Source organism: Phyllobates terribilis, unplaced genomic scaffold (genome assembly GCF_046119375.1).
Source record: "Phyllobates terribilis strain yellow unplaced genomic scaffold, ASM4611937v1 Scaffold_9__5_contigs__length_417890890, whole genome shotgun sequence".
In the NCBI taxonomy this organism is placed as follows: Eukaryota; Metazoa; Chordata; class Amphibia; order Anura; family Dendrobatidae; genus Phyllobates; species Phyllobates terribilis.
Window position 1 is genome coordinate 32,615,937 of NW_027362769.1, and position 22,442 is coordinate 32,638,378.

The 22,442-nt window shown below is 45.9% G+C and overlaps 1 protein-coding gene across 4 annotated transcripts in view; it reads left to right on the top strand.

Moving 5' to 3' along the window:
• Positions 1–22,442, top strand: part of CPO (carboxypeptidase O) — a 507,705-nt gene that overhangs the window by 334,906 nt on the left and 150,357 nt on the right. For 2 of the 4 annotated variants that reach the window (XM_073646349.1, XM_073646350.1), the window contains exon 3: positions 21,951–22,040. In XM_073646349.1, coding sequence (XP_073502450.1) covers positions 21,951–22,040 — 90 coding nt within the window. Of the gene's footprint in view, positions 1–21,752; positions 21,863–21,906; positions 22,041–22,442 lie in introns of those variants that run through there. The other 2 variants (XM_073646351.1, XM_073646353.1) reach the window with 2 other exon arrangements.

Below are 22,442 nucleotides of genomic sequence, written 5' to 3' on the forward strand. Positions count from 1 at the left end.
GATGTGGTGTTCTACCCCCTTTACTTGCCCGAAGTCTAACGGGTGTTTACTAAACACTCTCTCGTACTCTTGAACCACCCGATAGACTCCCTGTTTCTGGTGTGAGGGAGTGGAGTCAGTCCCCAAATGTAGTTGCTGACACCAGTCCTCCATTGGTTTCTTAGAGCCGTTACCTTCCTCTGGGTGAGATAGAGGCAAGGGTTCCACTGACTGTACAGAATTTTGGTCGATGGTATACAATTTGGCTAGCGTGGCATACCGGGGCAGGTATACTTCCCTCTTCCCGATATTTATTATGCGAACGGGTACCCTCCCATGGCGTACATCAACCACCCCCCGTGACGTCAAAATGGTGGGCCTACTGTCTGAGTAGACTGGTTCTACCATTGCCTGGTAATCTCTACCTCTCAGACCAATAGCTGCCCGGCACCAAATCATCATTTCACTTTTCGGGGGCATGGCAATAGGGAAAGGGTCACACATTCTCACGCGTCCTATCTCACCACCGGAGAGTTCCACCTGTTGCCGTCGCATCAGTGCCCGGATCTCTTTTTGGAGCACTCGCTGCTGGCCGGAACTGGCGTTCTTGGCAACCTGCTGTAAAATGAGAATTACCTCTGCAAGACAATTTTCAATCACATTAGTTCCTAGAGTTATCTTTGGGTGACTCTCGCGCTTGTCAATGTCCACAATGATCAGTCCCTGTGCTGCCAGTTCGACTCTACCGATTTTAATGGTCATCTCTTTAAATCCTATCTGTGGCACGGGCTGACCATTGCTGGCAATGATACTCAAGTCGTCGTCAGGGTAGCGGGTTATATCCGAGTCATTCCAGTACTGCTTGAAGAGCATGTACGGGATGGTGGTGACCTGTGACCCGGTGTCAAGTAGGGCACTCATAGGAATGCCATCCAGTACCACAGGCAAGACTGGACGTCCTCCCACGTATTTGTCACGCCAGTTCGATGGGCCTGGTGATCTTATTCCTGGGGGTTGGCCCTCTACCCCAGGTTGTGCCAGTTTAAAGGACAGTACCTTGCCATATGTCCGGGTTGATTGCAGCGGCGGCAGATGGGTTGTCCGTCCTCGTTGTATCGGTCGCTGGGTCTTCCTCTGGCCGGTGGGGTCCTCCTTGGTCGACGCCACGGGATGTCCTCCGGTCCGGATGCCAGCTGGATCTTCCCTGGAGCAGAAACCTGTAAAGACTGCACAGTTCGGGTTAGCGCAGCAACGCTTTTAGCTAGCTCTTGGACCTGATGGTGCAGGTCTGGAGCCGGGTCATTGTTCAAAGCCTGCGCGTCAGCTCCCACAGGCCCTGTCGACAAGGGCGCCGCCTCCTGGTGGTAAGCGGTAGTAGGGCGCCTGTGGGTCACCACGCCACCCGGTGCCGGTTCTCGGAGCACCCGGATGGCTCTGTCCTTGAACTGTGCAAAGTCCAGATGAGGATCCTGTAAGGCCATTGCCCGCAACTGGGTTCGGTGGGCATTGCAATATAGTCCCTCTATAAATTGTTCGGTCAACAGCCTGTCCTCGTTTCCCATGCCGTCAGGGTCGGTCTGCTTAATGGCTCTCAGGGCCTCTTGTAGGTTTAGTGCATAGTCCCTTATATTCTCATGTGCTCGCTGTTTGCACCCGTAGAATCTAAGCTTAATCTCGGCTGAGGTGCGGGTATCAAAGGTGTCCTTCAGCCGGGTTAATATCCCTGCGACAGTCCTCCTCCCAGGTGGCCAGGACTTTACCTCCCTTTGGGCTGCCCCGGTTAGTTGGGCCACCAGGATGCTCACTTTTTGCTCTTCTGTGAGGGGGTACACCTGGAAGAGGCTATCCAGCTTTTCTCTAAAGTCATTCAGGGTATGTGACTCCCCTGAGTACTGGGGTAGCCAGGCTGCCCCCGGGATATAGGGCATGGTGAAAGGCATGACCGCAGCAGCGGCGGCGCTGGCGGTGGCTGTGGCAGTGTAGCTCTCCTCCGTATCCGACATCCTCCTCCCCCCTAGTGGACCGTGGCCTACCTTGCGATGATCCTCTTCCGTAGGCCGCGGTTCCGCAGTGGATCGTCAGGGTTGAGGACCTTCCGTCGCGCTCCTGTGACGTCGGCGTCTGCTGGGCTCCTTCCAGGACCTTACGCAACGTCCAGACGTGAGGCGGGGCTTCAGTTCTCGCGCGCTTTCAGAGTCCACGCCCCTCTTCTTCCCGCGCGGCGTCTTCAAGATGGCGTCCAACGGCGGGAAAACTCCACGGATGGCGGGAAGAAGGCAGAAGATGGTGCCGGATGGCGGGAAAACTTCACGGATGGCGGGAAGAAGGCAGAAGATGGCGCCGGATGGCGGGAATCTTCACCACAGGTAAGTTTAACAGTCTTCTTTCAGGCACGCAGTACCCGGTGGATGCGGGCACGGAATCCTGCCGACTACGCCAAAAGTTGACGCGCCCCCTGGGCCTGTGCTGTGGTGCAGCGTTGCGCACGCGGGGATACCCGGAGCCGGATCTGTTGGGGGTAGTAGTCCTCGTGGCGGTGACCCGTTCCGTGCCCAGGGTGTCAAACTAAATGGCAGTCTTTAGCAGTAGATGTTAGAGTGTTCGACTACGCCACCCGTTGAATGCGGCTATGAAGCCGCCGCTGCAGGGCAGACCGCTGAGGCCGGTGGTACGGATGTGCAGCGTGGATGGTATAACCCCCAACGGGAGGGGTATGGCCTCAGGGCAGCCGACGTGAATTATGGGGTTAGCAGAGTTGCACGCAGGCACCAGGAACCACTCAGAGACGGTGCGGTGTAGTTCAGGGTCTTTACTGGTGGCAAAGGTAGACCCTCCCGGAGTACTGGCTAGCGATCGGGGCCTGGTCAGTCTGTGAGCGGATAGGATCTCCCCTGGCCAGGCGGAGTTGTAGGCCTCCCCAACTAATTGTACTCTTCTGGCTACCTTGCTAGAGGCGGGTAAAAGTAGCCCACGTCCCTGAGTGTACCGTGTGGTGCTCACCCGTATGGCCGGTGACTCGGGGCCTTCTGGTAGCTTCCGCTCCACGACGGCGGTGCTGGTCCCTTGCGTGTGACCGTGCCTTCGGGTTTCTGGGCCAGAGGACCTGAAATCCCCTGCCGGTCGGTTTCTGCTGCTGGGTAAGGATTAGTCCCCACAGCCTCGGACTCCGGGTCTGGTGAGAACTCTTCAATCAGGGCGAGCTCTACAGCTTCCAGCCCCTGACTCCTTTTAGCACTGCTCCCACTGAGCTCCTGATCTCTCTTTCCTATAGCTGCTCCTCTCCAGACCAGACTATGTCTCTGTCTGGGACTCTTCTTCTCCTCTTTCTCTCTTCTCTCTAACCCTGCCTCAGCCCCAGTTTTATATAGGGGAAGTTCTTCCCCTCCCAGGACTGGGCAGGAGGTGTGGCATGCATAGGATTCCTGACCAGGAGACCTCCCACCTGCTCTCAGACGTAATATTGCTATTACTGTGGAAACCAGACCCCTGGGGTGCCACACATACATATATAATAATAGACTTGTTTCTCCATATAATATCAAGATGTCCATACACTACCAATTATCAATACAAGTGCATGCTTGTCACTGCTCAGCATGCATGTGTGCTCAGTGGGGAGAGGCAAGTAAACTATGGCCAGACATCTCTGCTGGTTGCTTATCTAGTAAGGATCAGCCATGTTTAAATTTAACTTGCACAGCCCTTTTTTGCCTCCACCCCTGCTGTCTAGGGAGAGTCAGGAGACCTCCATAAACTAGAGATAGATAGCAGGTCCTGCAGAATTTCAGGTTCAGCCAATTCTTCTACAATATATAGCCACCTTTAGGCTATGTGCCCACGATGCAGAAATTTTTTTCCTGAGCGATTCTGCATCTCCCTGTCAGAAAAAAACGCATGCAGATTGTGCATGCGTTTTCCTGCCAGGGACATGCGGAAATGAAGCGTTATTCACTGGCATTTCCGCATGCGGGTTGACAAGCGCTTTCCAAGCGATTTTAGCATCACTTCGAAAGTGCTTGTGACAACTAGGTCACACTATATAAATCCATGCAAACGGCTTGGATTTATATAGTGTGACCCGAGAGAGTGGTAAAAATAAAAAAATAAACCTATACTTACCTTCCGATGGCCCCCGAGACTTGCTGCGCTCCTGTGCTGGCTGCCGGCAGATCGCGGTACGCTGTACTGAAAGACCTGCCGTCACATGAATGTGACGTCACCGCAGTCCTGCGCGATCTGTCGGCAAGCGAAGAGAAGGACTCCGGGGGCCGTCGGAAGGTGAATATAATCTTTATTTTTTATTCTATTCTTTTTTTAACAGCTTTTAATGGTACCTGGGTTTGGAGGAGAGTCTCCTGTCCTCCACACCCGGGTACCATCCACACATTAGAACGCGCCAATTAGGCAAGTACAGATGCAGTCTTGCGGAATTGGCGCGTTCTAATGCAAGTTAATGGCGGCGAAAACGCAGCGCTTCCGCAAAATTAATGGACATGCTGCGGATTTTTGAGCACAGCATAAATGCTGCGGAAAAATCCGCAGCATGGGCATTGAAAGTGCGGAATTGCATTGGAGACCATGGGGGAAGGTTTACCAAGCGTTTCCCAAGTGTTTATGCTGCGGAGATTCCGCAGCGTAAACGCTTGAAAAACGCATAGTGGGCACACAGCCTTAGTCTTTGAAAGCAAAGTCCTAACCTTTACATATCTACATATTTGCATATCGTACATATGTTACCATGTATTCAAAGGCCTCTGTATCAGTGTAATGGATTAATTCCATACCAATTACCTGTATGGAAATAAACACAGTATCTTCCAAAACCCATAACCATATAGGTCCACTACCTATACCTACATACCTACAGATCATGTAAAAATGTAACTGTCATTAAAGGGGTTTTCCCTTGAACAAAAGTTGATTTTAATCAATAGATCTTTGAATAATAATAAGTTCCACAATTGGATGTGTTTAAATAAAATATTCCTGTGCTGAGATAATCTTATAAATGTGCCCCTGCTGAGCACTGTGTAATGGCTGTGTCTGACCATGCAGGAAGGCGAGGAAGCAAAAGAGTATACAGACAGGACAGCATGGGATCAGCTGATTCTTTTTGTGAGGTAAAACATTTAATTTCCTGTTTTTAAACAATGTTTTACATCAAAGAAAGAATCAGCTGTGATTCCTTGCTGTAATGTCTGTATACTCTTTTGCTCCCCCCCGCCTAGGAGCTGTGGTATGATCAGACCATTTCCCTGCACGGTGAGACACAGCCATTACACAGGGGAACATTTATAAGATTATCTCAGCACAGGAACATTTTATTTAAACACATTCAATTGTGGAAATTATTATTATTCCAAGATCTATTGATTAAAATGAACTTTTGTTTATGGGAAAACCCCTTTAAACATAGTAGTGAGGAGGCTCCATCCTCTGGTACCATTTCTAGTATATTTCTTGGTCTTGATTCTGTTCCTGAAATTGATTATGGTCTGCCATGCCTATGACTTTACCTTATTATCATGCTCAATCATCTATTATCTGCATTATTCCTAACAATAACACCTGCAATTTGGATTTTATGAGCTGCTAGATGGAGCTGGGTAGGTCAGCCTACACTGTAATTATCAAATTTACAAAGATTTGAAAAACATTATATCAGAATTAGAATTTATTGAAATTAAATAAGAAAAGGTATACAAAATCAGTAAAATATTTCCTATAAAAATTTAAATAAAATAGAAGAAAAGTTACGATTGCATTTTATAGATCTTAGTTTTATATGTTTCATAGAAAAAAATGAGGCTATGTAGCTCATTCATTGCATGTCCACAGAACAATACAACTGGAGTAACCGGTGTTGGCCAAATATTAAAGCTTGCTTCTGAGCTGATACATAGCACAGTTGTTGTGGGACTCCTGCCAATATTGGGCAGCCTTTGAAGGGTGCGATCTCTGTGCCATACCAGGTTTTTCATAGGATGCCAAGCATATTATAAGCTCTTTGTTGTACTTACAGTTTTCAGCACCTTTCCACCCTAAAGCTGTTGCCTCAACATTTTGACATGTATGAGGTGAACCCAGAGCCATATTTAAAAGAACAGTGTTTAACTGCAGCTCAGAATATCAAAGGAAACAATCTCATGCAATCCTGCATCTGTTTTTTTTTTTTATACTAGATGCACAAATAAGTTTAGTGTTTGTAAGGCGGCTGTGTTCACACCATGCAGTAACTGAGGCAGTGACCCAAGCAAGTCCGCCAGTTCGCAGCCGGGTTAACATGAGACCTTAAACAACGGTTGCCGTGGGCCACTCAGAGCCTGACGGGTGCAGAGCCTTCCCAGGCGTGGGTTCAGCTACTCACAGGCCCGCCAAACTTTTCCTGCTATGTTACTAGCAGGTCGCAACACTGAACAACCCTAATCCTTAGTGCAGGGTTTTTTAAAGGACCTGTGGCAAGAGCCACTGGAAAACCTGGATTGGAGGGAGAAGGCCGCCCCACTGCCTTCCTGTAGCCTCCTCCAAGAAATGAAGGCCCTGCCAGGTTTTACTAATCTGCCTTAGCCAGATAGCCTGACCAGGTCAATGCTCACCTTCATTCCTGCATTGCAGCCGCAGCTGTGTCTGTGACTGCAATGCACTCCAATGGATTTAATAGGTCTTTGTACACATTCTGGGGTATATATAACATCCCTCGTATATGATCCCAGTCACTGCCTCACATGTTATACTGCAAAATGGTTTGTCCTTTGTGATCCATCTCAGTGTTCAAAGAGTCTCCCAATGTTCTGCTAATAACAGTGTCCAAAGCCTGTGATCAGCTGTCAATGATGGGTGAAACTGGCACTATACACTGTCACATGGGAAGTAAAGTAGGTACTTAATGACTGTCATTGTTATCCATCTACATGCAGAGAATTATATTCTTGTAGTCGGTCCCCACACTGTACAAACAGAAGGGGGTCTGCAATGGAAACTTTTCTTTATTAAAGGGGTTTGTCTTATGAATAAAATCCTGATTGCTTTGCTTTATTAGTGTACATGGACGTACTAACCGGTGTTCCATGCTCAAGGACCGTCTCTCTGACTCAGAGCGGCTCTTAATAGAGCGGCAGCTATTGACTAGCAGCTACAGTACAGACCAAAAGTTTGGACACACCTCATTTAAAGATTTTTCTGTATTTTCTATGAAAATTGTACATTCACACTGAAGGCATCGAAACTATGAATTAACACATGTGGAATTATATACTTAACAAAAAAGTGTGAAACAACTGAAAATATGTCTTGTATTCTAGGTTCTTCAAAGTAGCCACCTTTTGCTTTGATGACTGCTTTTCACACTCTTGGCATTCTTTCCAAATCAGACAATGTGATTTTCAGGATTTGTTTTCTCATTTTGTCTCTCATAGTTGAGGTTGTCTACCTATGATGTCAGTTACAGGCCTCTCATCTTTTTAAGTGGGAGAACTTGCACAATTGGTAGCTGACTAAATAGTTTTTTTCCCCACTGTAAAGGAGGGTGTGTGGCCCCAGAAAAATTAGCTGTTTGTTGAGGATGCAGGGTCCCTAATGTAAGGTGCCCCAGCGAGGTAGTCGTGGGCGAGCTGTAGTCCCCACTCGCTACGGCACCCTACAGACAATACGTGTCCTCCCTCTGAAGTGTGGCTGTGTATGTGTTGCTCTTCACTTACTTCAAGCCATCCGATCGCGGCTGTCTCCAGGCATATCTCTTCTGGGACCAGGGCAGCAAGAACTTCAGAGGACACAAGGCTCTTAACCACAACTTGAACTTTACTTGGGGAAGAGGGATATATACAGTATTTACAGGCAGATATAATGGATAAGGCCCGATGTAGCACCCCGAGGACTCGGCTGCTACAGGGGTGTTGCACCTCAGACCAGAGGTGTGGTATTCCACTCCCGGGTAAGGATGGAGTGTGGAACTGGGCTCAGATAGCTGCATGCACCACACTCACCCCATTTCCGGGGGACAGATCTACGGTACTCCCACCAGATAGATGTGCAGGTACGACAGCTTCTGTCCCTGGCTGGAGTGGGGAGGGGGGAGGAACATCCTAGTGGTGTAGGAGCAGAGAGGGGAGGGACTCTGGGCAGAGGTAGGAGCCCATTGGTTGCTCATCACCTGGGCTCGGGTGTCAGAGGGAGTATATAAGGTGGGCACCATCTTAGGACAGGGTCTGTTCTGTGCAGAGAGGAGCTCAGCCAGAGAGGGCTGATAGGGAGCTGTGGCTCAGTCTGGGCCCAGCTCCAGAGTCAGGCCTGGAGTGGAGGCCTGAAGCAGAGAGAGAGAGAAGTAAGAGGAAGAAGGAACAGAAACACCAGGAAAGGCCCAGAGACGCAAGAGAGAGGGAACCCTAAGATCCCACGGAATAACGGGTGAAGGGTTGGCAGAACAGGGTGCCGGATCCCAAACTGGTGAAGGCCAATTATCCTTAGCCAGGAACCGGAGGTCGTGGACAAGTTTTGGCACGACCCCTCGCCATATCTACCAGGAAGGCATACCATATAGGGTCAGGGAAACCGGGAAAGGTTTCACCACCAGAAGGCCCGAGGGAGCTGGACAAAGGTGGATCCCTGGTGGGGACGGCCAGTAGAAAGGAAGAGAGGGGAGCTCAGGACCACGCTCTGGAACTGCCTGGGAGTTGGCCGAGTCCCGCACCTGGTGGACGCAGCATGGCTCGGGTGGTCCTAGCTGTACACAAGGGACCTGATAAAGAACTGTGAGTAAAGCTGTGAAAACTGCAATTGCACGTCTCTGAGCTTCCTTGTCACACCACCACTACCACTATCATCTTTTCCTGCTTCATCAGCTGCCCTGAGGCTATACCCCTCCCGTTGGGGGTTATACCATCCACGCTGCACATCCGTACCACCGGCCTCAGCGGACTGCCCTGCAGCGGCGGCTTCATAGCCGCATTCAACGGGTGGCGTAGTCGGACACTAATACCATTATATCAATAACGCCACTTAGTTTGACACCCTGGGCACGGACCAGGTCACCGCCACGAGGACTACTACCCCTATCGGATCCGGCTCCGGGTATTCCCCGCGTGCGCAACGCTACACAACATGGCCCAGGGGGCGCGTCACCGACAGGCTATCATCTCTCTCACAGGCACTGACAACATCTTCAGCCCTGGTTCCCTCTTTAAGTGAAGCCTCTCTTGCGACTCTATCTCTAGTCCACGAGACTCTTCTGTAACATTAACAGTGACCTGGATCAAATATCTCCCCCACGTCCTAGCCTGGAGTCCTGTTTATCTTCTTCTGCTTCCTGCAGACTAGAAGTGCCTCGGGTCCTCACTAGCTCTGATGAGTTTCTCCGACCAGCTAACAGGACTCTTGCTCTTGCGTGAGGAGACTTGCACAGTAATGATCCCACTGTCTGAGGGTGTAGAGCTCCCGTCTACCCTAGCAGCCTCTATAGTCAGGCTGCCCGCACGATTCCCCGTACTGTCTCTTAATGGCCTCTGGACACTAAAACCGAGACTTTTTGTCAATGTGCCCACCCCTTGTGAGCTGTCATCACACAGCATTAACTCATCACTGCCTGCAACCCTGCTAGCAGACTCAACCTGACATCTGCACTCAGAACAGTGGCATCTTGTGGCCGTTTACAGGTACTGCAGCCCACAACGAATTATGCCAGGAACAAGCTCTATATCACTCAAGGCTTGATCCGGGCACTAAGTTCCCCCTTTACTCTACTGACTGGACCAGTAAAGCTAACCCCTTAGCTTGGTCTACCAACAGTTCAGAGAGGTCTGACTTCAGGAACACTCCCTTTAACTAGCTCAGTACCAAGGGAAGGCTAAGCCCTTCCCCACTATTACACTAATGTCAGCTATAATCTGAAAGTGGTGGTCTCTGATGAGACCTCAGTAACTCAGAATTTCTTAATAGGTAGAAAATAGAAAATGATTTTTCTTGCGGCAGACAACTCCCTTAAATGACTACATCAATATTTAAATATATTCTTACACACCTCACGATGTTGTTGGCAGATCATCCCCTAGTTTACACAAAGGACATGCTTGTTCGCCAATTATGGGCCCATGTAAAAGGGTCTTAACCACTTTTTTTGGTCAGCTTTCTTCCAGCTACTGTGAGCATATAACGATACATGTATTTACCAGTTTAAGACTAGGCCATTTACCCCTTGTTCCTGACCAGGTACATTTTAATTTTTTTTGTGTACATGTGATTTAAAGAGCTTTAAAGGTTTTTCTCATACAGATATTCAAATAGTTTTTCCAATTTTTTATGAGACATGGGGCATAATTTTTATGTGATTTTCATACCCTATTCTTTTTTTTCTGATATTTGGCGATATTGATGGGAAAATAAAGTACACATTCGGCTGTTTTTCATATTTTTATATAACCACAAAGTACCAGTGAAATACATTTTAAACTTTGCTTTAGTTTCCATTGCAATAACTTTTAATTATTGGACGTTTTTTTTTGTAAGGGCGGGGTGAGTAACAGTAATTTGGATTGGTAGTTGCTTTTTTTTATTTATTTTCCTTTTATTTCACATAGCGTGCCCTCTATAAGGTCATCAACTTTTAATTCTGTCTGTTTTTAGGGGTATGTCTGCTAATTCCAATATCATCTGATCCCTATTTCACACCAGTCTGTCTGTTTTTGAGTATGTCTACAATTTCCCTCTCCTGCTGTGTAACAGCAAACTTGTGTTATTAAATCTTGTCTGTTAATTCCTGTAATATCCTTCATAATCACAGTAAACAAAATTCACACCTGTGAATCTGAAAAACCTACAAGAAGCAAAATGAACATAAACCCTGCTGTAAATAAATAAAAAGCAAGTTCATTTAAATAAAATAGGGTTCTTAGTAACACTGTTTTTGATCAAAAATAGTATAATAGCTACCCCACCAGCGACAAGGTGAACCCATTCAGGATACAACCTACTCTGTCTAATATTAAAAACCTTACCATGTGTCAAAGCTGACCTCTGTGTGTATAAGGGCAGACTGAGGCTCCGGTCCCAAAGTGGGAACACCAGCCAAGGGAAGCTTTTAAATGTGTTATCCAGCTCTAGGAAGGTCTGTCTTCGCCAGTATATTTTCTGGTTGTATTTTCCTATAATCCTTTGATCTTAATTCACACCTATGTATATCTGTCCATCTTGTTTCCCTGCTGTATAGCAAGCAATATGTTCATAGTAGCTCCTGTGTCTTAATCCTCCTGCTGTGACTCCCTGACCTGTGGCTCTTTCCTCCTGCTCACAACTGGTCTAATCATAGATGTATAAATGTGTAGACGCAGATCTGCCTGACCGAGGTCCACGTGGCTGCATCTAAGTATGGCTCTATAAGTGTGCTGCAGAAATATACCAGGACAGGGCTGACACCAGGAATTTTAGGGCCCCATACTGGCAACATTTTTGGGCACCCTTGAGACTCTGAACAGGCTCCACTCCAGCTCCGCCTCCACCCCTCGAACCTTCCACAGTTTTACTGCTCACTCTAGGAAAAACTCTACTTTTGCACCACGTTCTCACCAATCACACATTAACAGTTCCCATCAAACACCATATCACATACATAGCCATCAGCTTTTGTTTTGGCCAAAAGATTTTTTAAGCCACCACCACAACAAGGTAGACTCTTTAGGCCGGGCCCTATTCTACTCTAACGTATCTAAAATTTCTTAAAATATCCAATACTCTTTTTAGGTATATTTTTATTTATTTTTCTTTAAGGGAATGTTACACATACATTTTTTTAAAATAACCAATAATACCACATACAGGGGACAAATACCGTCACACCATGGCCAGACCACATATTGCCACCACATAGTGACCGAATAATACCACATACAAGGAACAAATACCACCATACCATGACCAGATCACATATTACCACCACATAGTGACCGAATAATACCCCATACAAGGAACAAATACTGCCACATCATGACCAGATCACATATTACCACCACATAGCGACTGAATAATACCACATACAAGGGAGAAATACTGCCACACCATGACCAGACCACATATTACCACCAGATAGTGACCGAGCACTACAATACTGATCATTAATAAAAAAAAACACAATACTAAGTGCCATTATGTACAGGAGCTCTGTATATAGTGTAAGTGTACAGATAATGCAGGGATCACTAGTAACAATATACACAGGAGCTTTGTATATAGTGTCAGTGTACAGATAATACAGTGATCACCAGTGACATTATACACTGCAGCTCTGCATATAGTATCAGTGTACAGGTAATACAGTGATCACCGATGACATTATACAAAGGAGCTCTGTATATAGCGTCAGTGTAAAGGTGATACAGGGATCACCAGTGACATTATACATGGGGGCATTGCACATAGTATACAGTGTATAGTGTAAGTGTACAGGTAACACACTAACTCAACAGTGATGTCTCTGGTTGAAGTGACGTGCCCCCTGGGCCTGAGTCGCGCAGCGTTGCGCACGCGGGAGCCTACCCGGAGCCGGATCTGATAGGGGTAGTAGTCTCGTGGCGGTGACCCGGTCCGTGCCCAGGGAGTCAATCTGAGTGGCAGAGTTTAGCAGAAGATGGTACGGTGTTCGACTACGCCACCCGTTGAATGCGGCTATGAGGCCGCCGTTGCAGGGCAGACCGCTGAGGCCAGTGGTACGATTGTGCAGCGTAGATGGTATAACCCCCAACGGGAGGGGTATGGCCTCAGGGCAACCGACGTGTTTGAAGGGGGTAGCAGAATAGCATGCAGGTAGCAGGAACCACTCAGAGACGGTGCGGTGAAGTTCAGGGTCTTTACTGATGACCAAGGTAGACCCTCCCGGAGTACTGGCTAGCGATCGGGGCCTGGTCAGTCCGTGAGCAGATGGGATCTCCCCTGGCCAGGCGGAGTTGTAGGCCTCCCCCAACTAATTGTACTCTTCTGGCTACCTTGCTAGAGGCGGGTGAAAGTAGCCCACGTCCCTGAGTGTACCGTGTGGTGCTCACCCGTATGGCCGGTGACTCGGGGCCTTCTGGTAGCTTCCGCTCCACGACGGCGGTGCTGTTCCCTTGCGTGTGACCGTGCCTTCGGGTTTCTGGGCCAGAGGACCTGAAATCCCCTGCCGGTCGGTTTCTGCTGCTGGGTAAGGATTAGTCCCCACAGCCTCGGACTCCGGGTCTGGTGAGAACTCTTCAATCAGGGCGAGCTCTACAGCTTCCAGCCCCTGACTCCTTTTAGCACTGCTCCCACTGAGCTCCTGATCTTTCTTTCCTTGCTTTTGCTACACTCCAGACCAGACTGTGTCTCTGTCTGGGACTCCTCTTCTTCTCCCTAACCCTGCCTCAGCCCTAGTTTTATATAGGGGAAGTTCTTCCCCTCCCAGGACTGGGCAGGAGGTGTGGCATGCATAGGATTCCTGACCAGGAGACCACCCACCTGCTCTCAGACGTAATATTGCTATTACTGTGGAAACCAGACCCCTGGGGTGCCACAGAAGTCCTTCATCTTCGCTTTTCTTTATCATCCAACGCAGACCGCCATCACTTCTTCCAGCCAGGACTCGTCTCTGCATAAAATAACACACAGTTATCTAGAGGACCTCTTCCAGAGCGCATCCTCGCTTTTTCCCTTTCTTCTACGCTACACAGCTGAATACAGACGTGCACCCACATTAATATATACAGTTAAAACCAGAAGTTTACATACACTATATAAAAAGACACATATGCATGTTTTTCTCAATATCTTACATGAAATCAGAGTAAACCTTTCCCGTTTTAGGTCAATTAGGATTACCATTATTTTTAATATTTGCCAAATGCCAGAATAATGAGAGAGAGAGAATGTTTTAAGGCATTTTTATTACTTACTGCAAAGTCAAAAAATTACATACCCTAAGATTTCTGTGCCTTTAAACAATTTTGGACTGCCCATATGATGATGTCACGTGTTTGGAAGCTTTTTTTGGCAACATCTGAGTTAATTAGAGACACACCTGTGGATGTATTTTAATGCACACCTGAAACACACTGCTTCTTTGTGTAGCATCATGGGAAAGTATAAAGAAATCAGCCAAGATATGAGGAAGAGAATTGTGGACTTGCACAAGTCTGGCTCATCCTTGGGTACAATTTCAAGATACCTGAAGGTGCCTCGCTCATCTGTACAAATAATTATATGCAAGTACAAACAAGATGGGAATGTCCAGCCATCATACCGCTCAGGAAGGAGACGGGTTCTGTGTCCCAGAGATGAACGTGCTTTGGTCTAACATGTGCATATCAACCCAAGGACAAAAGCAAAAGACCTTGTAAAGATGATGGCAGAAGCTGGTAAGATTGTGTCAATAACCACAGTGAAACGAGTACTGTATCAACATGGGCTGAAAAGCCACTCTGCCAGGAAGAAGCCATTACTCCAAAAGAAACATAAAAAAGCCAGATTAATGTTTGCAAATGCACACAGGAACAAAGACCTTCATTTTTGGAGACATACAGGTGCATCTCACTAAATTAGAATAACATAAAAAAGTTAATTTATTTCAGTTCTTCAATACAAAAAGTGAAACTCATATATTATATAGAGTCATTACAAACAAAGTGATCTATTTCAAGTGTTTATTTCTGTTAATGTTGATGATTATGGCTTACAGCCAATGAAAACACAAAATTCATTATCTCAGTAAATTAAAATAACTAACAAAAAACACCTGCAAAGGCTTCCTAAGCATTTAAAAAGGTTCCTTAGTCTGTTTCATTAGGCGCCACAATCATGGGGAAGACTGCTGACTTGACAAATGTATTGAAGGCAGTCATTGACACAATCCACAAGGTCCCAGAGTTCCAATTTTCATTTGGAAATCAAGGTCCCAGAGTCTGGAGGAAGAGTGGAGAGGCACACAATCCAAGCTGCTTGAGGTCTAGTGTGAAGTTTCCACAATCAGTGATGGTTTGGGGAGCCATGTCGTCTGCTGGTGTAGATGCACTGTGTTTTATCAAGACCAAAGTCAGCGCAGCCGTCTAACAGGAAATTTTAGAACACTTCATGCTTCCCTGTGCTAACAAGATTTTGGGAGATGGAAATTTCATTCTCCAGCAGGACTTGGCACCTGTCCACACTGCCAAAAGTACCAATACCTGGTTTAAAAACAACAGTATCACTGTGCTTGATTGCACAGTTGTGGATTCAACTGTAATTATTAGTTATTATGCAACCTACCATTCCAAATATAAATTGCAATCCACCACTGTACCCCCACTAACTATAAATAGTCACTTTCCCCACCTAATAAATATATAAACTAGTTAGCACTAGTGATGAGCGAGTATGTTCTGTTAACCCTTTCGGCGAGTATGCTCGGGCCGAGCACCGAGTAGTTACAGCTGCTCGGTGTTATGTTTGAATCACTCCCGTGTGCATGATTTGCGACTGTTTGACAGCTTTAGTACATGTAAGGAATGTCTATTTCTTACACATTCCTCACATGTATTAAAGTTGACAAACAGTTGCAAATCATGCACACGGTAGTGATTTAAACATAACAACGAGCAGCTGTAACTACTCGGTGCTCGGCCCGAGCATACTCGGCGAATGGGTTAATAGAACATACTCGCTCATCACTAGTTAGTACCTGTACTCTTTCCCCCAATTCAATACCAGTCACTGCATCCTCAACGCCCCCCACTCTCTGCCTCCTGCTCCCCCAATTCATTATATTTACATGCCCCCTCCACCTCAATTCATTATGTCATGTCTTCTCTCTCCCCCATCCCCACTCTCTATTCATTATCAGCTGCTCAACCCACATTCAATACATCATTTACTCTCCCCAACCCTCAATTTATCATTATTTGCTGCCCCAAGCCCATTTCATCATCATTTGTTGTCTCCCACCCTCAATTCATCATCATTTACTCCCCCACCCTAAAAATCCATCATTACTTGTTCTCACCCACACAGACGGACATACATTGAACCTTATCTTCACCCGTCTCTGCTCCCTATCTAACTTCACAACCTCTCCTCTCCTCCTATCTGACCATCATCTACTCATTTTCTCACCCCTGTCCTCCTCACTAGTCACCCATGTCCAGCAACTAGCACACCCCCGCAGAAACCTCTGACATCTAGACACACACATACTCTCTGACATCTATATCTTCACTCCATGACACAGACCGCGCCACTGCCTTCTACAGTGCCACTCTCGCATCAACTATTGACTCGGTCGCTCCTCTCATGCATGGCAGAGTGCGACAAATCAATAGACAACCTTGGCACAATAACCTCACTAAAAAGCTTTGGCAAGCATCCAGGATTGCAGAGCGGCGTTGGAAGAAAAACACATTTGCAAGATGATTTCACTGCATTCTAACAAGCAACACTCGCATTCAAGTCAGCCCGCACCTTTGCTAAACAGGCCTACTTCACAATCCTTATATCTTCCTTATCCTACAACCCCAAACAGTTATTCAACACTTAACTTCCTCCTCCGCCCACCACTGCCCCCTCTGACCTCTCTCTTCTCTGCTGAGGACTTTGCCACACACTTCAAAAATAAGATCAGCCAAACAAGGCAAGTCTTTATTGCTCGACCACCACAACCCCTTTGTATACCAGACCAATGCCCTTCTCCCATAACCCCCCTCTCCAACCTCACTGAAGGAGAGCTTACTCACCTCCTCTCAAATCACACTTCACCACTTGTGCACTTTACCCCATCCCATCCATTCTCTTCCCCAACCTTACCACCGCACTTATCCCATTCCTAACTCATCTCTTCCACCTATCACTAACTTCCGGTATCTTTCTTTCTGCTTTCAAACATGCCACAATCACGCCTATCCTCAAAAAGCCATCCCTCGACCTAATCACTATGTCAAGCTATCGCCCCATATCGCTGCTCCCACTTGCTTCCAAACTCCTGGAGCAGCATGTCCACGCTGAACTTTCCTCCCACCTCTCATCTAACTTGCTCTTCGACAACCTACAATCTGCCCTGAACAAAATTACTAATGACTTACTTACAGCCAAAGCTAACAGACAATTCTCTATACTCCTCCTTCTAGACCTGTCTTCTGACTTTGACACAGTTGACCACTGCCTCCTACTACAGATCCTCTCTTCCTTTGGCGTCAAAGACCTTGCCCTATCCTGGATCTCCTCATAATGTTCCAACCGCACATTTAGCGTCTCCCACTCCCACACTACCTCCTCATCCCAACCTCTCTCTGTTGAAGACCCTCAATGCTTTGTCCTAGGACCCCTACTCTTCTCCATATATACCATTGGCCTGGGACAACTCATAACGTCCCATGGGTTGTGCATGCCCTTATCATCTCCTGCCTCGAATACTGCAACATTCTCCTGCTAACACTCTCGCACCTTTCCAGTCTGTCCTTAACTCTGCTGCCCGACTAATTTATCTCTCTCCTTGTTACTCCTCCGCTTCTCCCCTTTGCAAATCCCTTCATTGGCTCCCAATTCCCCAGCATATCCAGTTCAAATTACTAACACTGACCTTCAAAGTCATCAATAACCTGTCTCCTAACTAATCTCCTGATATATTCCCTCACGTAATCTCTGGTCATCCCACACTTATTCGTCCCTCACACAATCACTTCCAAGACTTCTCCTGAATTTCCTCCGTCCTCTGGAATTCTGTGCTCCAACACGTCCGATTAGCCACCACATTCGGATCCTTCAAATGGAACTTGAAAACCTATCTCTTCCACAAAGCTTACAGCCTGCAATGACCCAGCTGCCTCCTCACCACCACCGGAGCTGTCACCTCACCAACACCAGAGCTGCTGCATCCCCATACCTACTGTCTCCTGCCACATCATCCTGTGGAATGTAAGCCTGCAAGTGCAGGGTCCTCTTCCCACTGTACTAGTCTATCATTGTTAGTTTGTTTACTGTAAGTGATATCTGTATTTTGTATGTAACCCCTTCTCATGGACAGCACCATGGAATCAATGGTGCTATATAAATAAATGATAAATACTTTTTTGTTTTTACCTGATTTCCCCGGTAACTGGAGCTGGCATGTTAGCCCCAGTTACAGCGGAAATTCTACCTCCTGGCTGTATAGCAGAGCTGACTGGGCCTTGTAGTACCTAGTCGTTCCTGCTCTATCTCTACACCCAGCGATCATGGGTCTAGAAGAGGAAGCACTATTAGCTCTTCCTATATGCTGCTTATACCACGCTTGTTTAGCACTGTGCATACAGAGATTGGGAAGGCAGAGACAGTAATAAACCATTTCTGCCTTCTCTATGGGGAGCCTGGCTATATTTTAGAACATCACTGAAGAGTAAAACACAGACCACCTGGATGTTTATTGTCTATTGGTGTAGATAATGAAAAAATTCAGCACTCCATTGCTTCTGTAAAATGCTTTTCAGCTCTATGGTTACATCAAATTCATCTATGCAATGCATTTCAAAATTATTTTCTTAATCATGGCAGAAAAATATAACACAGACAAGAGATACAAACCAATATGGTCATACAATGACTGATTACACACTTTTAGGAAACACAGTTTTCTTTCTATTAATAATTAAAAATATGCACTGGAGCTCCAAATAAAATAATTGTAATGTATACACAACTTAGTTTTTAGTTTAACCTAATTTTTCAAGATATTCTTTACAACACACATATTTCATAAACAATAGAAGAGGACTTATTCCATTTACACACTTCATGAAGCTTCATCTGCATGCTCACCCAGACAAGCATTGCCGTTCTTTTTCCTCAATAACACTCACAAGCAAACGTCTGTGTACTGTATATGCCATACATGCCTTGGAGATCTCATATTTTGTTAACTGCAGACAAAATATGTCAAATAACATTATTGGGATTTTTTATTTCATCAGTATATCAGGAGCATCACCACATTCTAAAGGAACACACTCTTTTCTATTAGCCTTGTCACCAGTGGCGTAACTTGAATCTTGTGGGCCCCAATACAAAATCTCCAACAGGGCCCTCAGCTAACACAGGTCTTTAATAGTAAGTCTTTTCATATAGGGTAAAGGGACCTTTTGAGCCTCCCCTAGTCTTCAGTGCCCAGGTGCAATTGCAACCTCTGCACCTAATATAGTTGCCCTGCTAGTCACATACTTAAACCATTGGATCCAGTTGGATAAACACGTAGGTGGGCTGCGCTGCTGAAGTAAATCAATTCTTCAGAGATAATGATGATGAAAAGGCTTTTTATTAACAACGCGTTTCCACGCTGTACTGGCGTCTTTTTCAAGTAAAAAACCTGATGGAGTTGTGCATGTCACAACTCCATCAGGTGAGTGTAACCAGCACTCTCTATCTCCCTCCATAGGGTATCACCCTCTTGTGCGCTCTGTTCCCCACATTTAGATGTACATACTTAAACCATTGACATAATTCCAAGCCCGACACATTAACCTTTAGACTATAAATGATCATTATATACAGAATTATCTTAATTTTCCCTTGCTTTTATTCTCTGCTAGCAACAATTCCATAAAAACAACGTTATCACCATCAGAATCCACCCAAACCATCAAGCTATGGTTCTGAGACTCAGGGTGATGTCATACATCTGGGTTCAAACCCTTGACTCTGTGCTTTGTGGTCGGCTTCTCTGTTCGCCGAGCCACAGCAGATACATCTTTTTCCTGCGTGTTTAGTTTCTGCTATCCTTGCTTCAGTCTTTTCAGGGTAACAGATGTTTTCATTTACTAATTTGCCCACCTCATCACCTTTTGGCTTTATATACCGTATTTTTTGGACTATAAGATGCACCCCAAAGTTTGAGCAGAAAAATAGGAAAAAAATGTTAATATTAAAATGTGGGTTCGTCTTATAGTCCGGCGGTGGGCTTCAGGAAAATGGCTGCTGGAGGCGGCGCATTGTCAGATTTAGATCTCGGCTAAATAATGAGCCGAGATCTAAATCTGATCATGTGCCACCTTCGGCGGCCATTTTCCTTATGCCCAACCTCTGGCAGGGAATCAATTCACAGAGCGGGGACTCCGCTCCTGCCTCACCGTCAACATTCTCTTGAAGCCCAGGGCCTGCAGCCTCGCACCACCGGGACACCCTCTCCTTCCAGCCCAGGGCTGGCGGCATCGCCCTACTCCTGCCGCCGCTGCCAGTTTCCTGCAGCAGGGACCCTGGCTCCTGTGATTCCGCTCCACTGATCCCCCCCCCCCCCGGTAAGCTACCTTTGGACTATAAGATGCACCCCCATTTTCCTCCCAAATTTTTTTGGGAAAAGAGCGTCTTATAGTCTAGGCAATACGGTACTTTACTTCTGCTGTTATTTCCTGCTGGTGATAGCCTCATTTGGATGTCCAGCCATACTGCGGTAGTTTAAGCCAGGCAGTGAAAGACCAGATAGGGTTTATCTCCCTGCTGTTTATGTTCTTTACCCTGCACCTATCTTCTGTTACTTTTTAGGAATTAGGTGGCATATTCTATAATAGTACGTATGTAATTCTTCATTTTGTATTTCGTTGTCTTTTTTACTCACTCTGGGATCTCTTTTTTATTACAGCACACTTTTCCTTCTGTAAGTAATTTGTACTCTGCTCTGCCTTAGGAGGAACGTGAAGTGCTCAACGACCTTTCAGGCAGCATAGGTCCGAGTTGCAATTGTCTATTCTGTGGTTAGGGCTATCTCAGCTCATGCAGGAACCACTAGGGACTGCAGGGTCAGGATCTCTAGTCGGTACAGGAACCAGCAGGGTCAGTTGCAGTTTTTAGTGTTACCCATTTTCCTGAGTCAGTTGCTACACTAGCATAACACTCAGGCTGACAATACATATGTGATAGCTTCTAACTATCTCTTAATGCACATGAACATTTGGCCCGGCCAAGCATTAATGTGTTTTCAATGGAGAGACGCCATGGCCATACAGCTCTGGTGGTGGCCATTCTCCCTAAGAAAACAACTGTTGGGTGCTAAAATTCAAACTGCCCAATCCTTATCTGCCATTTGGGGAAGAGTCGGAAGGCCCCCTTACACATTAGTTAGCTGATCCCACTGAAATTGTGGAGTTCAGCCAACTTTTAGCTAATATGTATGGGAGCCATAACACACACTTTTATACTCTTCACCTATGTTTCTGTGTAACTGCTTAGCAACTCGGAGTATGAATACTCATTGTCATACATACAGTCCTACCTTACAACTGTCATGCCTCTTAATTCAACAGGAGTTCCCCTAGATGATGAAATCACGGAGGCTGAGTACAGTATAATGCATGTTTATTGTTCCGTATCATGTTGAATGATACTATTTGTATATCTTATATGTATCCTTTGAGTGTCTTAGCTGTGGATTATGGTTTGTTTGCATTTGTCAACATAATTTAAAGAGTGACCGCCGTCATTTTAATTTTTATGTTATAAATGAATAGTACACATGAAAATAAGAAACTCTGTAATATATCTTATCAGATAAATCTGCTTCTTTCTCTGACAGAATTGATCAGTCATGATCAAAATTCTCAATTCTGAGGTAAAATCTGTATTCGGTGAAGACAGACTTTCCCATTACTGAGATTACGCTTTACGTATCCAGTATTATTTCCCTTAGCTATTTATTCTTGCATCTTTGAATCCATTGTAAAACAATGATTTCTATTGTGGAAGAGCAGAGGCTCCTCTCTCCTCGCATCAAATGATCGCTCCTATTAAGGATCTAGACAATGCTAGTTAAATTAAACAAGGACAATGACATATCTCAGCCAGAATGCCAGCATGTCTGATGCCACAGCAGAACGAGGATTAAACTGATTTAGCCTTCAGGGAGGGTTTGGGAAGAATCCCAAACTGTTTCTCGGTCTCAGATAGGAGTGGGTTAATAACTGATGTAAGTGTGTAGAGCAAGTGATCACTCTTCCAAAGTCCAGTCAGCAGCCAGCAGTTTACAGTCTGTTAACTGACTTGTCTTTATGCAGCTTCAAGAAGATGTATCTTGTCCTGTGGAATGCTGGTGTACTGGGAATTTTGATCCCGCAGGTGTTGGCCATGAAGATGAACTATGATGGGTAAGAATTTCCCTTTTCTTCTGATAAATTCTTGGCTGCTTTGCATTACACATGGCAGATCTGCATTAGTAGTGGTGCTTGTGTGCAGTAGGCATTCAAGACTTCTTATGCCAGTTTCTTCCTACAGTCATTCTAACTTGTATTCTTTTAGTTTAATTTCATGTCTGGATAAAAATGTCCAAAATCAGTAAAGTGCCTGCATGCATTGTCTGTTTCAATGCCACCATAAATCTACTCCATATATCTGTCACCATATTGTAAGTGCATGTGTGTCCTTGGCAGTCTGTTCTTCTGGCAGACAAACCACGCGAGTGCATTTCAATCATTATTGCTGTGACTTCTGCATTTGGTCAAGTCTGAAAACAGTGTACAAGTAGAAAGATCTATAAAGTTTGAATATTT